Source organism: Passer domesticus, chromosome 11 (genome assembly GCF_036417665.1).
Source record: "Passer domesticus isolate bPasDom1 chromosome 11, bPasDom1.hap1, whole genome shotgun sequence".
In the NCBI taxonomy this organism is placed as follows: domain Eukaryota; kingdom Metazoa; phylum Chordata; class Aves; order Passeriformes; family Passeridae; genus Passer; species Passer domesticus.
The window spans coordinates 11,151,311-11,168,061 of NC_087484.1; the positions used below are offsets into that span (position 1 = coordinate 11,151,311).

A 16,751-nucleotide genomic window follows, 5' to 3' on the forward strand; every position below is an offset into this window, starting at 1 on the left:
CTTTTATTTTTAAAGGTAACATCTTTATTATTATTATTATTATATTTATTAGTTGTTATTATTATTATTATTATGCAGAGATGAGATTTTTTCCCCCTTTGATCACAGAGCAAACAGTTTGCTTTTGAAAATGTTAATGGAGTCCTGATTTAAAACATTTTTCTTCACTTTTTTTTTGTTGTTGTTGTTTTTTAAAACGTTGCAACAGGCAGGATCTGGGTTTCGATTTTCTCGTCCTACACAAAGAAAGATTCTGGAGTTCACACTCCAAGCCACTACCGGTCGGTCCTGCCTTGCCCAGTTGTCATCATCTCAGTGTGGTTTCGCCAGGTGGGGTGGGTAGGTGGGTGGGAAGGGAGGAGTTGGAAGAAGGGAGGGTATTTGTCAGCTATGTCGAGTCTTGGTTAACAACTTTGCCTCCATTCATGGTTGGTGTCCCTGAACTTTTCCTTGAGCGTCCTTGTTTTTCTCCAATTTCATGCAGCGATGGCTCTCTGTACATGCACACTGCAAACAGAAGAGACACCCATTAACAGCCCTGAAGTCACAGACAGTCATGACCATAACAAATTATTTCTTTGTACATGATGCTGGATTCCAGCCCCATTGCAAACACACACACACACACACACACACACACACACACACTCACACTTACAAAACCCCAATTGACCCAGCAGCAGATCGTGCCACCAAGCAGGATCTGTTTACTTGCCCTTGCTGCCATTTGCTTCTGTCTCTGTATTTTTTCAAAGGCAGAGAGAAACAGCAGATTGACTGTTCACAGATAAATCTTTCTGTGCTTTACAGTTTTTTCATGTTATATTCACATATATAAAAGAAACATTTTAGCTCACAGAGCCATGTACTGCCTTGAGAAGCTGATTATCATCTAACAACAGGTTCAAGAATGACCTGGTTCCCAGCCCTTGACCTGCAACCAAAGCCCTTGAGAGACCTGAATCAAAACTACACCTGCAGCTGAGCCATGAAGGCGTCCTGGGTGTTGAGCTGTGGATCTGAAGTGGTGACTCAAGCCCATTTGGCTCCATCGGCCAGGAGCCGCGGTCTGCTCTTGGCACTTCTTATTTATTCCTCTGTAAATCAAGCCAGCCAGCCAAGGTCGGGGCTGTGAGCAGACACATGGGATGAGTTCAGTGACAGCAAGTCAGGAGCTGTCCCAGCTTTCTGTGGTCGTCTGGCAGCACCTGAGAACAGGGTGGCTGGAGGGCACCTTCTCTCCAGACCCTGGCTATGCAGTGTGTGTCCTACAAAAATGCACTTGCTGGAGCCCAGACAGCCAGAGAAGGCTGGCTCATGGCTCATCCCCATGTCCTGGGCAGGACAAAGCATTTATCCAGCTCACCACGTGGACTAAGTCCTCACGGCTGTCCTCGTGCCATGTGAGGTGTGCCAGAGCAGGGGCAGGAGCTGTTCACACCAAGGAGAGCATCTCTGATGAGCTCACTGCAAATGTGGCAGGGTGCAAATGGGATTGAAAGTGAGGCATCTCAAGGGCAGGCACAGAGGAGATGAGAACATAAGGCAGGTCCAGACTGCAAATGTCATGTCCAGATCTTTGCAAAAATTAGGATATGAAGAAATTATTGTGTACTGCTTCATTTTGTGAAGTTGTCACATCACAAACAATGGCACAGAGCTCCAACACAGGATAGAGCCTATCAGGGTTTGGTTCTGGGTAATCAACAAGAGTAAAACTTTAAAAATTATCTGAAGAAATGAAAAAAAACACCCCATGTACAAAAAGACAATGTAAGTGCTTGTAGCTATAATCTCCCTTGATTTGCAAATAAATCCTAGAAATTAGAGGCAGGCTGAAAATGACATTATTGCACTGTGCTTTTATCCTGACTAGATAAACAGTTATAGCACTGTGCAACAATACAGGACAAAGATAAAGTGCAGTCAGCTGTGTATTAATAGGAGGGATATTGAATTGAATATATGAGCAGGGAAAAAAATATTACTTTTCCCACAGAGTATTTTTCATGCAAGGCTTTCAAAGCAGTTTAAACACATACACACACACGCACACACACACACACACACACACACACACTGGTCCTCCCAGCAAGGCTGAAAGGATGTACTGCTCTGCAAACTGTGAGCCATTTTTTTTCATGAAAATTAGAGAGAGAAAAAAAAAGAGAAAATGAAGGAGTTGTCCCATGGGTCTGGGCCAGGATGAGCCGTGCCAGGATTGTCCATCAGGTCCCGACAATGGATGCTGTCTGCATGCTGCAAGGACAATGCGTAGCATGGCAGCAACAGATGGAAAAGGGCTCTGACATCCCTTTCAGTCCTGCCCCGCACACCTAGGAGAGCTTGTCACTTAAAAACATGGTGATGGAGAATTTGCCTGTTGTGGCGAAGTACCCAACAAAATCCTAAAGGAAGTATGAAATGGTTAACAACTGAGGAAAACCCATGCCCTTGTGATTTCTTACCCTGAGCTGCAGAGCCTTTGGATAGCAGTGAGGGTGTGCATCACTTCTGTGACTCACCTTATTCTTGGATGTGATGTTTGCCCAGCAGAATTATGTATTTGTGCCAGTGTTGTCCCAGTGCCCCTGACATTCCATACACAAAGTTTTGTCTCAAGTGCACTGTTGCCTTCATCCTGACCTCTCTGGTCCAAGCTGGAGCTGGAGGGACCTCCATGAGTTCTTCCTCCAGAACCAAGCTCATCTCACTCACACCCACCCCCAATAACCCATCAGGCTGGGTCAGATGCTTAGCCCCAAGGACTGAGCCCAGGTGAATGCTGCAGCAGCACCATGGCATGCTGCCCTTCCTTAACTCCCTGCCTCTCACCACGGCCTTTGGCAAAAACCCTGAGCTGCCAACAAGGCTCACAGAGTAAAATGTTTACTGAAGTAAACAACATTTGCAGCTACAAATGAAGGAAACCCTGTACCTGGCAAGCAAATAAGGCAGGAAAGTTTTATCTTCCAGTCTAGTGCAGGATACAAATATTGATGTGGGGCATGGCTGGAGACTGCTCACACTGAGCTTTTCAGACAGAGCTGTCAAAGCCTCTGTACCAGGCAGGCTGTGCCAACAGCCCATGCCAGAAAATCTGTAGCAGTACAGGACAAGCATATTTTCAGTATTTAGACACACCTAGAGGATCAGTGTATGCAGCACTTACATGGCATCATGCACAAGAGATGCCTGGATGTTCTCCTCAAGATGCTTGTGCTCAGGTGCTGAGCTGTGGCAGCAGGGGCTGTAAACCCCCTGCATTGTGGCACACAGGTGTGTACACCTGCATCTGCACAGGCACAGGGCTTCAAGGACAGCCCAGCATGTTGTGCAACACAGGCTCTTGGACTGCAGCTCATTCCTCTCTGTACTGAGGAAGTCTGAGCGTGACTCACGCGGGGAGATGTTAGTCATGGACTGGGGAGGGGGTGTTTGCAAACGGACTCTTGTGAGTGCCCAGATCTTCACAGCTTTCAAAGTACATCGCTGGGCTCCAGGACTTGCAGCCCTCGCTGGCAGGTCTCTTTGGGATCCCTCTGTGTGTATGTGTGTTTGTAGACACACTTCCCTGTCACCTGCACCGAGGTAAAGCAGCAGCAGTGTGACAGTCATGCCTGGACACCTGGGAGGTCTGCTGGAGCACACAGCACAAAGAGCTTTGGAAGGATGAGCAATTCAGCTAGAACAAGAGTTCCCTCCCTGCTTTGCCTTGCTTCTCCCACCCACCCACACCCACACACCAAGCCAAATACAGCCCTTAATGTCTAGAAACCAAGCTAATGCTTTGGAGTTTCAATCAGATAATCAGCTCCTGTGCCCCAGATTCCAATCAACACATCCATATTCATGCTTTAATTGGAAAGTGCTGTTAGCTTGATCTGCTGAAGAGCTGCAGGCATTAATGGAAGGGGGTGAACGCAGTGGAGCTGTGCCCATGTCTTGTTCTTGTGGCTTTCGATTCCCTGCTCCCCTGTGAAGCAGCAGTGCCTGCCACTCACAGGCACAAGGGGAAAATCTGCACAAAGATCAAACTCACCAGTTAGGAAGGAGACTGAGGGTAAAAGTGAGGAGGACGGGGGTGGCAGGGACCATACTTCCTGAAGGCAAAGGCGTGGAAGGGGCTGCCTGTCACCCAGAACAGCTCAAACTCTTGCCTACGTGCTGGCACAGGATCACACTCTCATTTCTGCTTCCCAGACACGGCACTGGCACATCACCCACATGATGACACTGAAATCACCCTGGGCATCAGGGACTGCCTGAGTTTGGGAAGCATCAATTTGTCTCCTGACCCTAGCATTTCTCACTTGGTATCACTGCAAGTTGAGGAGGTTCAGGGGATGCAAAAAACTCCATTTCCTTTCTCTAGAGTATGGCAAAAAGCTTATTAGATATTTCCCATCTATCCATCTCCACTCTGTGTCTTTCCTTGTCTCAGACCCTTTTGAGTCAGGAGGAACCTTTTGGTTCCTTTTCTAAGCTGCTGCTCAGCAGGTGGGCAGCCCTGCAGGATCACCATGTGCCCGATGGTGCTGGGCTGGATCTGGGCAGGGCTGGAAGCACATGCTCTGGTAGCAGCCCAGAGCAGGCTCCTTGGCTGCACAGATAGCACAGCTCTGGGTGTTGGTATCTGCCTGAGTGGCTGTATTTGCCAGTGCTTTGGTGCAGGGAATTAACTGCCTGAGCAGCAGCACTGAGGGCACCACGGAGTGAGTGATTAGGCACCCTCGTTTTCTGCCTCTAATTACTGTGTTCTAAATCCCAGCTGATGCATTTCAGAGGCATGTGAGCTCATGTCTATCTGGTGTGAAGACAGACATGTAAAATGTGAAGGATGTTGCCAGGTGGAATCACACTTTGTTCAGATAAGAAAGGCAGCACAGGATGGCAAAAATCCAAGCAAAATTGTTAAAATACATCATATTTGCCATCTAAGAAGATGATCAAGAGTCTGACAGATGAACAAGCGAGTTAGGGTGGCATAGAAAACATACCAAAACATGACTACCTGGAAGACAGACCCAACAGAGGAGCTATGTTAGCAAAGACTTACAGAGTGTGGAGATTTTGAGGTTTGATTTTCTAAGAATACTTTTTAGGATGTTGGGCAAGTAACATTTTATATGGGCAGGTAGTAACAGGACAAGGGAGAATGGTTTTAAATTAAAAAAGAAGAGATTTAGGTTAGACATTAGGAATAAATTCTTCTCTGTGAGGGCAGTGAGGCACTCCCACAGGTTGCCCAGAGAAGATGTTGATGCCCCATCCCCGGAAGTGCCCAAGTCAGGGCTGGATGAGGTCCTGAACAGCCTGATCTGGGGAGGGTGGCATCTCTCCCCATGGCAGGGGGCTGGGATTAGATGTTGTTTAAGGTCCCTTCCAACCCAAGACTTCTATTACTCTATGCTTTATGTATTAAGGTGATACATTTGAAACATTTTCACTTTTCCTAGTCAACAGTCTTGTACTTTATAACATCTGAGGACTCTGCCTTAACAAAACTTGGATGTTATTTTCCTGAGGAATGACACTGGGAAAGATGTGGCTGCTTGGATACTCATCAGTGGTAATAAATAGATCCAGACTAATCATTAACAGGTCACCTTTGTATCTGAGACACATTCACATCATGCGGGCTGAGGCACCATAAATCCAGAGTTAGGGACTGCTCTGCTGACCTGGAGGAAGTTTTCTGCTTCTGTGGCCAGATTTGCCACCCTAAGTGTTTTCTAGTTTGGGCCAGGAGATAGAGGAAATGTAACTCTTTGGGAGAGTTACATTTGGAAATTACGTCTTCAAGAAGAAGGAAATATAAATAACAGAGCACATCCACAGTAAGCATCTGATAATATTCCTACTTAAATGACTGGAAACTTCTCACATGGAGATGGATTTGGATATTTAGAAGAACAAGAGGCACTGTGGATGGTAGGATTGTTCAAGCACTAATCATTACAGACACTTAAAGAGACTGAAATTTCTCTAAAAGATTGCTTGTTGTCCAAATGACAATTATACTCAAGCTCATTTCTTGTGCAGTCTAGTTCAATCTTGATGTCTTCCCTTTAGGGTTCATTTAGCTCGAATAATCGGTGATCAGAAATAAAAATATCAAAAGAAATGTGTTGCGTATGTGTGTTTTGAAGCAAAACTGGCACCACACAGTACATCAACTGCTGCCTACCAGGCTGTTTGCCTTGGCTTTGCCTGTGCACAGATGGGAGAAGAACTTAACGTCTCCCCTGTTATTACTTAGTAAGTTTTTTGTGCTTTCATATTGATTAAGCTTAATCTTATTTCCAAAAACAAACAAAACCTACCTACACTAAACTAAAAAAAACTCCTACCAACCAAAACCCAAAACTTTTGCAGTTGGTATCTATTGAATTTCGTACAAAATACCTCCAGCATGCTGCCAATCTACGTGAGTCAAAACACTCTGAGTGTTTAGCACAGCACAAAGCTGTAGCTGCTAAAAGCCTTAGATAACACACATCCATACATAGATACCACTGTCTATATATGCATATGTGCTCCCTTGAGTATTTGGAAATTATCTGTGAAGATATTTCTTATTTATGTACAAGTTTACTGTCCATTTGCAATTTCAAGGAGACTTCCGAATTCAGAGAGCAGGATGAAGCAATGGGAATCAAAAGAGCTTAGGGAGCAATCTGGGATTTTTCCTGTTTCCCTTACCTGTGAACTCTTTCTTCACTAAACTGCTGCATAATTTATCTGCATATCAGAAACAATGGGGAAGTTTCATCTGAGATATAACTGCTATTGAGTGGTAGATGAAGTGATTCCTAGCAATGGATGTGGCACTTCTCTTTCCCAGGGGGAGCAGATTCCTCCTTGCACACAGTCCTGTGTCAGCCATCACGGGACAGGGCTAATGCTGGTGGTGGTATCCAGCAACAGGAAACCTGGGGGTGTGACTGTGGATGGAAGCTGTGTCCTGAATAAGCAGCAAAGCCCACACACTGGGGCAAGCCACAGCATTCTGCAGAACCGACATGCAAATACAGCAGGAGAGTGCTTTGAGTATTTCCTTGGAGTCATAACAAAGAGAAAGAAGCTGTTAAAACAGGGTAGGAATTGCCCCTTTCCTGTAACATCTCTGCTTGCAAGCTCTGCTCCTGGGGACTTTGATGGATGCGGTGCAGAGAAGTCACGTGGAGATGAGCGCGTTTTACTCCAACCCTCCCCACAAGCCTCTGCTACCTACAATGAATTTTAGGCTTGGGAACAGAGTCCTCCGTCTGGAGTCACAGTCCCAGACAGCTGAATGCTTTGGGAAGCTGACACGTGCCTTGGCTTGGGAGACTGCCAGCTCTTTGATGCAGCAGCGCTCACAAAGCCTGACTGCAAAGCATGTGGAGGAGGGAAAGTGGAGGAGCCCTTAATTTGGCTGCCAACTTCCAAAGCGCTCACTGCTCGGGAGGTTATGTGACAGCTGTGATTGAGGCAAGTGTGGGAGGATGCAACTGCGGGAAAGGGAAGCTCTCAGGCTGGGCTGGGTTATTCAAAATGAAAGCCAGAGCGGCATTTGCTGAAAAGAGAGCTCTGCTGTGGGTCAGGCAGCTCTGTTAAGGCAAGGCTTTCCACGAGGAGAGCCACAGGAATGGCCTAGTTTAATGAATGCAGAAGGAAACTATTGAGCTGTTCAGCAGATACCATGCATGCTAGATTAAAAAAGAAGCCTGGATTCAAAGGATCCCACTGATCAGTGCCAACGCCCAGCCAGGCAGCGAAGAAATACCAGGAGGTGGTGAAAACCCAGCTGTGAAAGATGGTGCTTGTAAAAGACTCTCCTCGAGGTCAAGGCAAGAGAGAAGCTGGTGACCAACCCCATGCGTGAAGCAGGCCCTGTTCCTTAGCAACAGTCGAGGGCTTAGGGTACCAATCCCACTAATTCCTCAGATAAACAACAAAGGGCTCCTGGCTGCAGAGAAGCTGTTGAAAACAAGCACAGGACAAGCAGCTCCAGGCCATTCTCTGCTCTTTCAACATTTCCATTTCCTGTGCAAAGCCCACAGATACTCTGGGAATGCTGCACTGAATTTCTCTAATGCTTTGCTTCAGATGGCCTTTTCCTTACACTCCCAACTTCCCATCCCTGAGCTGGGAAGTTTTTAAAAAGGCCACTGCAGTGTGGAGTGAGCTGTGGCCTCCACCACTTGTGAGTGGTACCTGTTAGGGGAGCATCAGTTCAAACCTTCTCCCACAGCCAACATGGACTAGTGAGAGGGAGCACAGAGCTGTACAGCCAAGGCCAGCTCCAGGCTACTGTGCCCCTGGAGACAAATGGCAGGACAAAAATAGGGTCACAAAGACGTACCTGGTTTGGGGATCGAAAAGTAGTGCTTTTCCCAAGCAAGAGATAAGTTGTGCTGCTTCCAGAATCAAGTTAGTACCTGTTAAGTTCTAGGCTTACCACACTATCTCTCCTTATTAGGGGCCAGCCTACAAAAAGCAAAATGTCCTGGCAGGAGCCTGAGGCAACTTCAGAGTGTACAGGCATCTGCAGGAGGACAGAACTTCAGCTCCATGACTTTCACTGAAGCCTCACACTGTGATGAAGACATATGGCATGACAGCATCCCATCTAACTTTGGACAACAACTCTACCCCCCAGTGACTAACTAGGATGCCTTTACATATGAGGAAAAATAGATTTAATCTCAGGGTAGACATAAAAAGAACATCCACAGCTGTGCTGGTAGGACCCATTTTTCTTCTGTTACTATGAACGGAGTGCCAAAGTCTAAAATCAGGTGAGATAAATCATCTCTACTGACTATACATGGGACTGTAAATCTACTGAAATACACTGGCAAAATCCTCTGAGAAGACAGCATTATGATCACTGCTGCATCACATTCCTTTGGAACTGCTGGCTGCTTTTCCTTACCAGTAATTTCTTGTGTTGCTGGGCTTTTAAATTCATCCTTTAGCACCCCAAAGCTAAGAATCCCTTTTGAGGCTAGAAGGAAAGTAGAAATGCTAACAGTGCAGCCCAGCACTTACCTGAAGTGCTACAAACATTTCTTCTTGCTTTCTGGTCTTGAAGCCCAACATCCCCACCCAGGAAACCCCAACTCTGAAGCTGTTACCTCCCCCTACCCAAACCCCACTGAGGGAGAAAGTGGGCAGATTCCATACCTTCAATGGGTTTGGGTACAAAATGTGATGAGGGTTTGGTTTTTTTCACTCGGTTTCCCTTCATAATTTGACCTTCTTTATTGAGTCCCAGGAACCACGCTCGTCCGGATTCTTGCTGCCGGTACAGCGTGGAAGAATAAATAACGTAGTAGTTTTCAAAGACAGATTCTTTAAATTTGCACTCTGGTGTGAAAACATCCTGCAGTAAGAGAGAGAGAAGAAGAAGAAAAAGCAATGGAAGAATTAATAATCACTGATCTTCTCAATTAGGCATCATTAAGTGATACACAATGGTCACGCATTGCAGTTAGCAACAGAAAACAACAGGCACCAGCAATGCCAGATCCCAGCAATAACACCCATCCAGACAACTCCCAGCTGAACGGCAAGGCTGTCCTTCCCTGGCACAGCTGTGGTTTGCAAAACAGCCTACAGTGAACAGGCATGAAAAATGTGCAGGAAAAGTCAGAAATTTGCCAGGATTTAGACTTTAATACTAAGAAAAAGAAAGAAAAATAGCTGAGAAGCAGAGACAGCCTTGCTGTTCCTGATGCCTTCCCCTGGCTTTGCTCATACCTTCCTTGTGATAGGCAGATGTACAATGCTTTTTGTCTAAGATACTGAGGTTTCTTCAAATTCTTAGAGGCAAAAGGCAGTTTATTGAACCATTTAAGAGGATTCAAAGAAATGAAAGTACAAAAGCAAGTAAACCATTTAATTTCAAAACCGTTGTGAGGAAATGCTGGCACAAAGCCTGGAAATCTTTCAATAAAGAGAAAGAAGTAATTTTCAAGATTTCTGGCATAAGTATTTCTGCAGGTATGGAGAAGCATTTCCACACCATGCCCTGGAGCAGAACACATATGGATCTGTCCAGGACATCCCCTCAGCCTGTGATGGCTGTGGGAGTGGCTGTGCCATTGCCACTTTCCCTGGCTTTGCATGAAGTCTCTAGGACAAAACTATACCCAGCTATGGACTAGTAATGGCTATGTCCCAGTATTCAAGATTTTCAGAACAGAGGAACATTAAGCCTCTTTTAAAAGATCTGGCTGGCCAGAGTATTCTGTAACAGTGGGCTCCCCAAACTTCAGTGGGTCATATGTGGCTGTTAGTGAGTTGGGTTTTGTTCCCAGACTTTGAGATTGAGCAGAAAACCTATCCTAGCCAGACAAATTCTCCTACTAATTTTCTAAAAACTATTCTTGCAAAAAAAGTTCAAGCCACAATGAAAAATGATTTCCTGAATCAGAACTGTTTCAGCAAAAAAAAAATAAATCTCTTCTTACAGGTCCCAGACAAGGCATTTCTGAGGCCTGGGAGTGAAGGCAGATGCCTCTTACAGGCAAGTGATGCTCCCTCCCAAACCTTAGCCACTCCCAAGTCTTTGGGAGCTTCTCCAGCCTTGCCAATGCAAAACCCATGACCAACATTGAGCAAAGCATCTGGAGTAATGCCACGTGTTTACTGCAGACCCTGTTTAAGAGCAAACATTCTGAACATTCAGCAACATTCAGGAACGTGTTCCCAAGTGATCTGGGGGTTATATAAAGTGTTGCTGGTGTGACAATAAATCCAGTGTGCAACAGACCTGCAGAGACCGGCAGGCTTGAAGCTACAGAAGATAAAGCACAGCAGAAAGCACAGAGCTGTGCTGCACATGTGAGTTTTGCATCAATCACAAGCACCACACAGGTAAAAATACCATCAGCAAAATGGGCCATTTTGCCTTATCTGAGGGAGTCCTTTGTGCCCAAGAAATAAATATTTTTAAAAGAGAGTGAAACAAGTTAAGAGAGATCTAGATGACTTAGAGCGCTATAAAATGGTGTTTGAAGTAGCTTCCCAAAAGAACATTGTTTAAGTGTTCCTTAGTCTGCCCCTTATCTCCAGGCTTTGGCTTGCCTGGGAAGGCACAGCTCACCTGGGAGCTGGGTTTGCAGGAGCTGCCTCTGAACTGCTGGCTCGGGGGCACTCCCTGGCACCAGGCCCAGCCAGGCAGCAGCTCTCAAACCAAACTGGACAACTCAATCCCCCTTCCCATGCCTTCATTACCCCATTCATAAAAGTTGATCATGAAAATTCCCTTTAGGGGGGACTAAAAAGTTGGCAGGCTGGTAAAGATAGCTCCTAACTTGATTTAAAACATGGAATTAAGACTATTTTCAATGAAGAAGAAATATAAAAGCTAATGCATTTTGAAAATGTAGTTTCACAAAGGAAAAAAAAAGATATTTTAATTAGAAGTGATTGCAAGTTAAGTTTTCAGCTCAATATCTATTTTAAAATTACTGCAGTGTAATATTTTATGATATGCAGCAGTAGTTCATAAAAGCAGATGCTGTATTGTATACCCACTTGTACCAATAAACTCACAAAATTCTTATATTATTTTAAAGCAAATGCATGTAAAGACATCAAAGTAATGAAGATTTTGAGAAAATAAAGAAAAATCTATTGATTTCCTTTAAATGTGTACGCTCTCCCACAAGCAAACAAAAGCATCCCATTTGTTTTGTGAGTTGGCTGGTTGATTCCTCATCTCCCAGAATTCAGTAGAAACAGCACGTCAGGATCTGAACCATGGCAACACTACTATGAAACACCCCAGCTCTGTCCATTCAGCAGCCTAAAAATCCACAGATTTGACAGCTAAGTTCTAGTTAAATAATACTGGGTTTATCCACTATTGCCTTTCTTATGTACATCATCTCACCGCAACAACTGTGCCATGTGGAGACAGACACCCATGGGACACTGCTCATTCTGTCACCAAACTGACATGTCCCAGGGTCCTCACAGGTCTGAGCAGCAGAAATCTCTGTGGGCACTACCATGGACTTGACACAAAGAGCAAGAGGATGAAGAAAGAACTAGATGACTGGAGAGGAGACAGGGCAGAGGAGCAGGACTCAGGCCACTCTCCCAAGAACTACCTGAGGATTTTTAGAGTGTCCTCTAAATCTCATTAACATGCAAACCCTTATGTTTTTCTTCACTGCTGTCTTCTTGGTGCCCCATGGCCAGCCTTCAGGTACACTGCATCATTTAGTTTCATCACGTGTCTTTTGCTGCCAGCTCTGGGGCTACCAATAACAAAAGACTATTGGGATATTAATGGCAGAACCTCTCTACAAGCTTCACTGTCAAAATTAATTGTGCAATTATGATGAATCAGGTGGGAACTACTGTTTCAGTTGTCTTAGGCTTTGATGAGCTGGAAAGAAAGACAGAAGTGCAGGTGAGCACAACAGACTGCACAATAACAAAGCAGTTTGTAGCAGCCACTGCTGCGCAGAAGGAAATCTGAGATAACAAAAGGTATTTTTTAAAAATCGCTGATCTATTCACCAGACCTCTGGGCCATGCATGATTTAGGGTTTTTAAATTTGTTTGGTTTTGTTTATAAGATAAAAGCTAGATGGGTAGACCTGGAGTCCAGCAGTTTCTCTTCTTCTCAGATAAAGAGTGGATAAACACAACAAAGGGATCCTCAGGCTGTGCCCCCCACGTGCTTCTGACAGGACATAAGGACATCCTGCCCCAGTGGCAATGCCATGGTAAAGCCCTGGGGTCATGAGCAGCACTTCTCTTCCTCACTTGCTGCAGGACCTTGGAAACAGGGTTATAACAAGTCCCACTCAATTATTTTTCCAATGCTCTCCTTGATTGAAATAGCATGACCAGGTATAAGACAGTGAGAGGACAGATGGCTTCTATCTTTTAATCACCAGTCATTTTCAGTCTTTAAACAAAGAAATAAACAGTGACTCCATTTTCTGCACAAAGTCCACAGAGGTCCCCTGTCAGGACTGTCATGAACTCAGCTCATTCAGAAAGCCCATCAGTCCCTCCCATTAAAGAGTATGCTTGTGATTTGTAGAAAAAAAGATTCCCTCAATTTAATTGAATGTGAAATATGTCTTTGACTGAACTATTTTTTGCATATAAAGTAAATACATTTATTTGTTTACCAGTTGGAGATTTAGAGCCTGAGGTATTTTGTTAAGTGTCTACAGATATTACTGAAAGTGGCTTGGAAAAGCAGTTCTTTTAAAAATTATTAAATTAAAAACTTGTATGAAATATTTGCAAAAAAAAACATTAGCAATTTGCATGCAAAGTGATTAGCATCTGCTTGCAACTTGTATTTTGCATCTCAATCTAGTCCCTTCAACAAAAAGCAATTGTATTAAGAAGAGTAATTAGATTTGCTTTGAAAAAACAAACATAGGTCTGGTTTGTGCTAACTGTAGTTTTACTGGAAATTTCACAGTCTAAAAAAAAACCCCAACACAGCAGCTATCATCAGATTAAAAGGGAGATCACATTCAATGGCACCTGGAACCAAAAGGAGCTAAATGGATGCATCTGCCATTGCGGGGGGATTCAGTGTCAGACCTGCTCAGGGAGGGGCTAAGGTACCATGGATTCCCCCAGAAGTTATTTCTGGTTTAGAAAACCAAGATGTTTTATTTATCCTTGATCCCAGTAGTGTCTCCTGCCATCTGTAGATGGAAATATGGATGCAACTTCCAGGCACAAGCCAATCTCTGCATCACTTGAGCTAGTCTGGTTCTTCTGGGAGATGTTGGAAATGTCTGGGCCCATCTGTCCCTCACCACTGCACAGACTGGTAGTGGTTGGTGAGAGGGGATTTTTTTTCTAATCCACCTCAGCTTTCACCTGACCTGGATGGGTAGATCTAACCCAAACTCTTTGAACACCGTAAGTTTGACTGAACCCTTCTTTGCATTTCTGTAAAGCTGTAGAAGTTCCACAGACATCAGTGCAGAGGCACTGCACTGTGGGCACAGTGGGCACAAAGCTGCATTCAGCAATGCACTGACAGCCTCAGAGATCTCAGCTTCTTCAAAAAATGCCAGCCCAACAGTGCTGTAGCCCTGGTGCAAACACAGAGCTGCCAGGGCAGTGGACAGCCCTGGTGCTGCCCAAGAAAACACTGCCAGCCCCTGCCATACCAGCCTGGGAGCATGCCTGCCACGGAGCATCCTCAGCCAGGAGGTGCAAAATGAAGGGTCCCCAGTAAGCAACAGCATGGTGCATCTGGGTTCTGAGCACAAGAGCCAGCAATCTGCTCCCCAGAAGCCCCTGGTGTCCCCAGATCATGGCAGAAATAGTGACAGGTTTCCATATGCAATGCTCAGGGAAAGGCAGCAGGAAACTGTCACAGGCTGCTGTTGTATTCAAACCCAGCTGCTCACGCAGCATCCCCCCAGCTTTGGGCAGCTTTGTTCATACTACTTACCATCTCCCTACAAACATTCCCAAAATTGCCAGATAAATAAAGATTTTTTTTTTAAGATCTTTTATTATAACCCAAAGGAGAACAGCAAATACACACATCCACAAGCAAACCTAATGACTTAATAAATTTAGTCACTGAAACTAGCAGCAATAAAAGAAAAAACCCATTCTGCAAGTAGTTTGTGCCACAGTTTAGGAAAGGGATGTTAATTATGAGTGTTGAAATATCTAACTAACACTCTCCCAGAGTAACAGTTTTCCTTTGTTTACAGCACTTATGGGTTTCTCTTTTACATTCTGCACAATTACTGAGCCAGATCTTCAGATGGGATAAAAGCACTAAACTGCACCATAGTCTATGGCATGGCAAGGCTTCCCTCCCAGAGAATCTGGCTCAGGATACTTACTGATGTTAGTGTTAATACTTAAGAGGTCATCAACTCATTTAAAACATATTAAATAGAAATCATAAATATCAGCACAGCTATCAGCAGTGGCACTTCACTGCTGCTGTGGAGGCAGAGCATGGAATGATTGGATTGTGTTCACTTGTCTGTGCAAGCACTGTTCCATTCTGGGGAAGAGGATGGCACTACAGAAGAGCATCTGTTTTATGGTGCTCTTTACCCAGTAAAGCCCATTCTACATTCCTCACCGACCTCAGTTAAGGCAGGGTTTCATCAACACTCCTCTGATGCTAACAGCACTGAGAAATTCAGCATTGAAATCAATATGGATGTGCAAGACACCGGATTCTTGAAGACATTTGGGCTTCCAAATGAAATGCAAATGCCCAACTCCCATTTAAACCCCTGAAAGCTCAGAGACACTGTTTTTGAATATCTGGGAATTTGTGACCACAAAACCTCATACGACAGCACTTGATCCTGGCACACTCTTACTGCCAGGACAGGTCTTTAACCACAGAGATTCCATTGGCAGGGTAAACCCTGAGCAGACCCCAGCAGCACTGCCACAGGCAGACATGCCTTGCACGGAGTCCACTGCAGTTCAGTGCCCACCTGCCTCAGTGTAGCTTCTCCCCTGACCCAGGGCTGCATCTGTCTGGAAATGCTTTAAAATAATTGTGGCTGAGCTCTCTCTTGGCATGTGATCAAGAACCGCAAATGTGCATCCAAACTTTACATCTCATCACATCTTTGTCCAGATGGCAGGTGATATTCTACTCTTCACACTCCACTCTTCCTCCCCCTTCTAGCTCCATAAGAGATTGGTGACAAGTCTTCTTGGTGGCCTTTTAGAAGTAGGAGAGAGCAGATACATTTTAAAATAACAAGCTGCTACATGGGAGTGTACAGTGAGGCAATATGGTATCTGAAAGCATTCTGACTCCGCCTGGACCATCTGTGGGCTGGAGGGAACACATTTTCAAATAAATCATCATCCATGCAGGTCTGTTCTCCAGCTCTGGGAGCTGGGAAGCAGCATTAGCAAGTCACCTAACTTACTGCCTCTGAAAATTTAACTAGAGGGCTATCTGCCCTCACTTTTGTGGGAACTCTCTGTGCTCAAGGTAAATAATTGTTCAGCTGGCTTCCCTTTAAAACACCCACACAAGAAGTGGAGTGCAGATCTGTTAAGTCATGTGAGCTGATCCAATATTCTTAGACAGGCAAAAAAACCCCAAGTGCTGGACAAGCCTCTGTAATTAGGCTGCTGGTCTTTATACGCGGACAAAGGTTGTCCTCAAGCACCTTTTAATGTTCAAGGACTGATTAAATTATTCACGTCACCACCACTGAGGAATGCTGGAGACAAAGGTGTGATTGCAGCATGGACATGCCCAAGGTGTCCTGCAGCAGCAAGGACATCTGCCCCCAGAGCAGAGCACACAGCAGCAGAGTATTGACCAAATTCATGGTAAATTCTGCCAGACACTGAGCTCTGTTTCACCCCAGATAAATCAGTTACCTTGACCACAGTGAGCACACACAGATCCACAGAAGCCACAGTCTCCCTTTGGCTACAAAGCAAATGAGTTTTTGGATCCTAATCCAGACCTGTCCATCTCACCACAGCTCAGCATTGGGCTCTTTTGCTTTCAGCTCCTGGCCTGCCCATTGTGCAGGCACATTTTCACCAAATACTTCATAAAGTGCCCAAATTCACTGCACTGGCCTTTGGTGAGCTGCTCACACAATCCTCACAGGAACACAGCTTTCAGCTTAATGACTGCTGACAAGAACATAACTGGGGATGGCTCCTCCAGCCAGGCTGCTCACTTCCATACCTCCCTGGAGAGCCCAGGGGGACTGGATGAGAGAACAGGCTCTGTCAGTCAGCTCTGG

At 45.1% G+C, this 16,751-nt stretch overlaps 1 protein-coding gene across 3 annotated transcripts in view; it reads right to left on the reverse strand.

Annotated features, from left to right (window-relative positions):
- Nucleotide 1: 1 nt before the first annotated feature.
- The window catches only part of FGF12 (fibroblast growth factor 12), a 217,694-nt gene continuing 200,944 nt past the window's right edge, over nt 2-16,751 (reverse strand). For all 3 annotated transcript variants that reach the window (XM_064385680.1, XM_064385679.1, XM_064385678.1), the window contains 2 exons: nt 9,175-9,373; nt 2-507 (listed from right to left, as the gene is read on the reverse strand). In XM_064385680.1, the coding sequence (XP_064241750.1) occupies nt 389-507; nt 9,175-9,373 (318 nt within the window). In that variant the 3' untranslated portion in view covers nt 2-388. The remainder of the gene's footprint in view (nt 508-9,174; nt 9,374-16,751) is intronic.